Raw genomic sequence first — 1,315 nt, 5'->3', positions numbered from 1 at the left:
AAAATTTAAAGTAAATTTTTATTTTCATTGCCACCCGATTTAATGCTAATAACAAATAAATTAAGGATCCAAGCAAATTTCAATGGATGCTTCGATGGTCACATATTATTGCTGCAATTTTTAAGGCACTCTTTGGTCTTCTTGGCTTCCTAACATTTGGTGATTTTACTCAAAAGGAAATTTCTAATTCATTACCAAATCAAACATTTAAGGTGTTTATCTTAATTTCTTTTTTCAAACAAAAAAAAAACATTTATTATTTTTAAATTTCTCTTTCCCGTCTTTTCTTCTTTTTCAAATTTTCATTTTATTTTAATTTCTTTTTTTTTCATTTTATTTTATTGTTAATTTTCAAAAAATTTATCTGAAAGTCGTACCTGAAAGTAAATGAAGCATTAATTTACATTATTTTCATGATATACAATTGCTAATATTTTTAAATTTTATTTAAATTCATTTCAATTTAAAAGAAGATATATAAATAATAGATGGATCGTTAAATATTTAACGCATTAAATATTCGCAAAAATTATAGCTTGCAATATTATATGGTATAAAATTCTTAATCTTTTCTAATTTCTTATCATTTAAATTCTTTGATAACATTTTTTGCAGGTGATAGTTAATTTAGTACTGGTTATAAAAGCACTCTTCTCATATCCATTACCGTATTTTGCTGCTGTTCATTTACTCAAGGATAATTTATTCATGGGTACGCCAAAAACACTATTTACAAGGTAAATATTATTGCAAAAAAAAAAAGGTAACTGGGAGATAGATTTCCGGTTTTCTTCAAATTTCTCTTTTATATGAAAATTGAATTATTCACTGATAAACTGGATGAATGAGATAAGGAATTGAATGAAGAAAATGAAAGGAAAAAAAAAAGAATCAATACTGATATGATTAAAATGATTGATATGATTAACTGGTTATGATTAAAATATTTGATATGATTAAATTGAAATTGATATGATATGGATAAGTATGATATTATTAACAGGTTTGATTATATTGATACTGATATGATTAAATTGATATTATTATAATCAATAGGTTTACCGGGGGGAAAAAAAAACAAAAAAACTAATCAATAATTCCTAATAAATATCATATATGTTTTAGCTGTTATGGTATTGGTCATAGTTTACGTGAATGGGCTCTTTGTTTACGAATTATTTTGGTACTTATTACCTTGATGATGGCAATGTCGGTACCATATTTAATTGAATTAATGGGACTAGTTGGTAATATTACTGGAACAATGCTAAGTTTCATTTGGCCAGCTATGTTTCATTTGAAATTAAAAGGAGCA

General features: G+C 24.7%; 1 protein-coding gene across 1 annotated transcript; it reads left to right on the top strand.

The window, feature by feature from the left end:
- Nucleotides 1-70: 70 nt before the first annotated feature.
- LOAG_15714 (hypothetical protein) lies at nt 71-1,315 on the top strand (the record flags this gene model as incomplete). The annotated part of the gene is made up of 3 exons (XM_003151204.2): nt 71-212; nt 616-737; nt 1,126-1,315. Coding segments are annotated over exons 1-3 (438 nt in total), but the record flags the coding sequence as incomplete, so codon positions are not given.

This window comes from Loa loa (genome assembly GCF_000183805.2).
Source record: "Loa loa unplaced genomic scaffold supercont3.2522, whole genome shotgun sequence".
Classification (NCBI taxonomy): domain Eukaryota; kingdom Metazoa; phylum Nematoda; class Chromadorea; order Rhabditida; family Onchocercidae; genus Loa; species Loa loa.
This window is presented reverse-complemented; position numbering and strand designations above follow the sequence as displayed.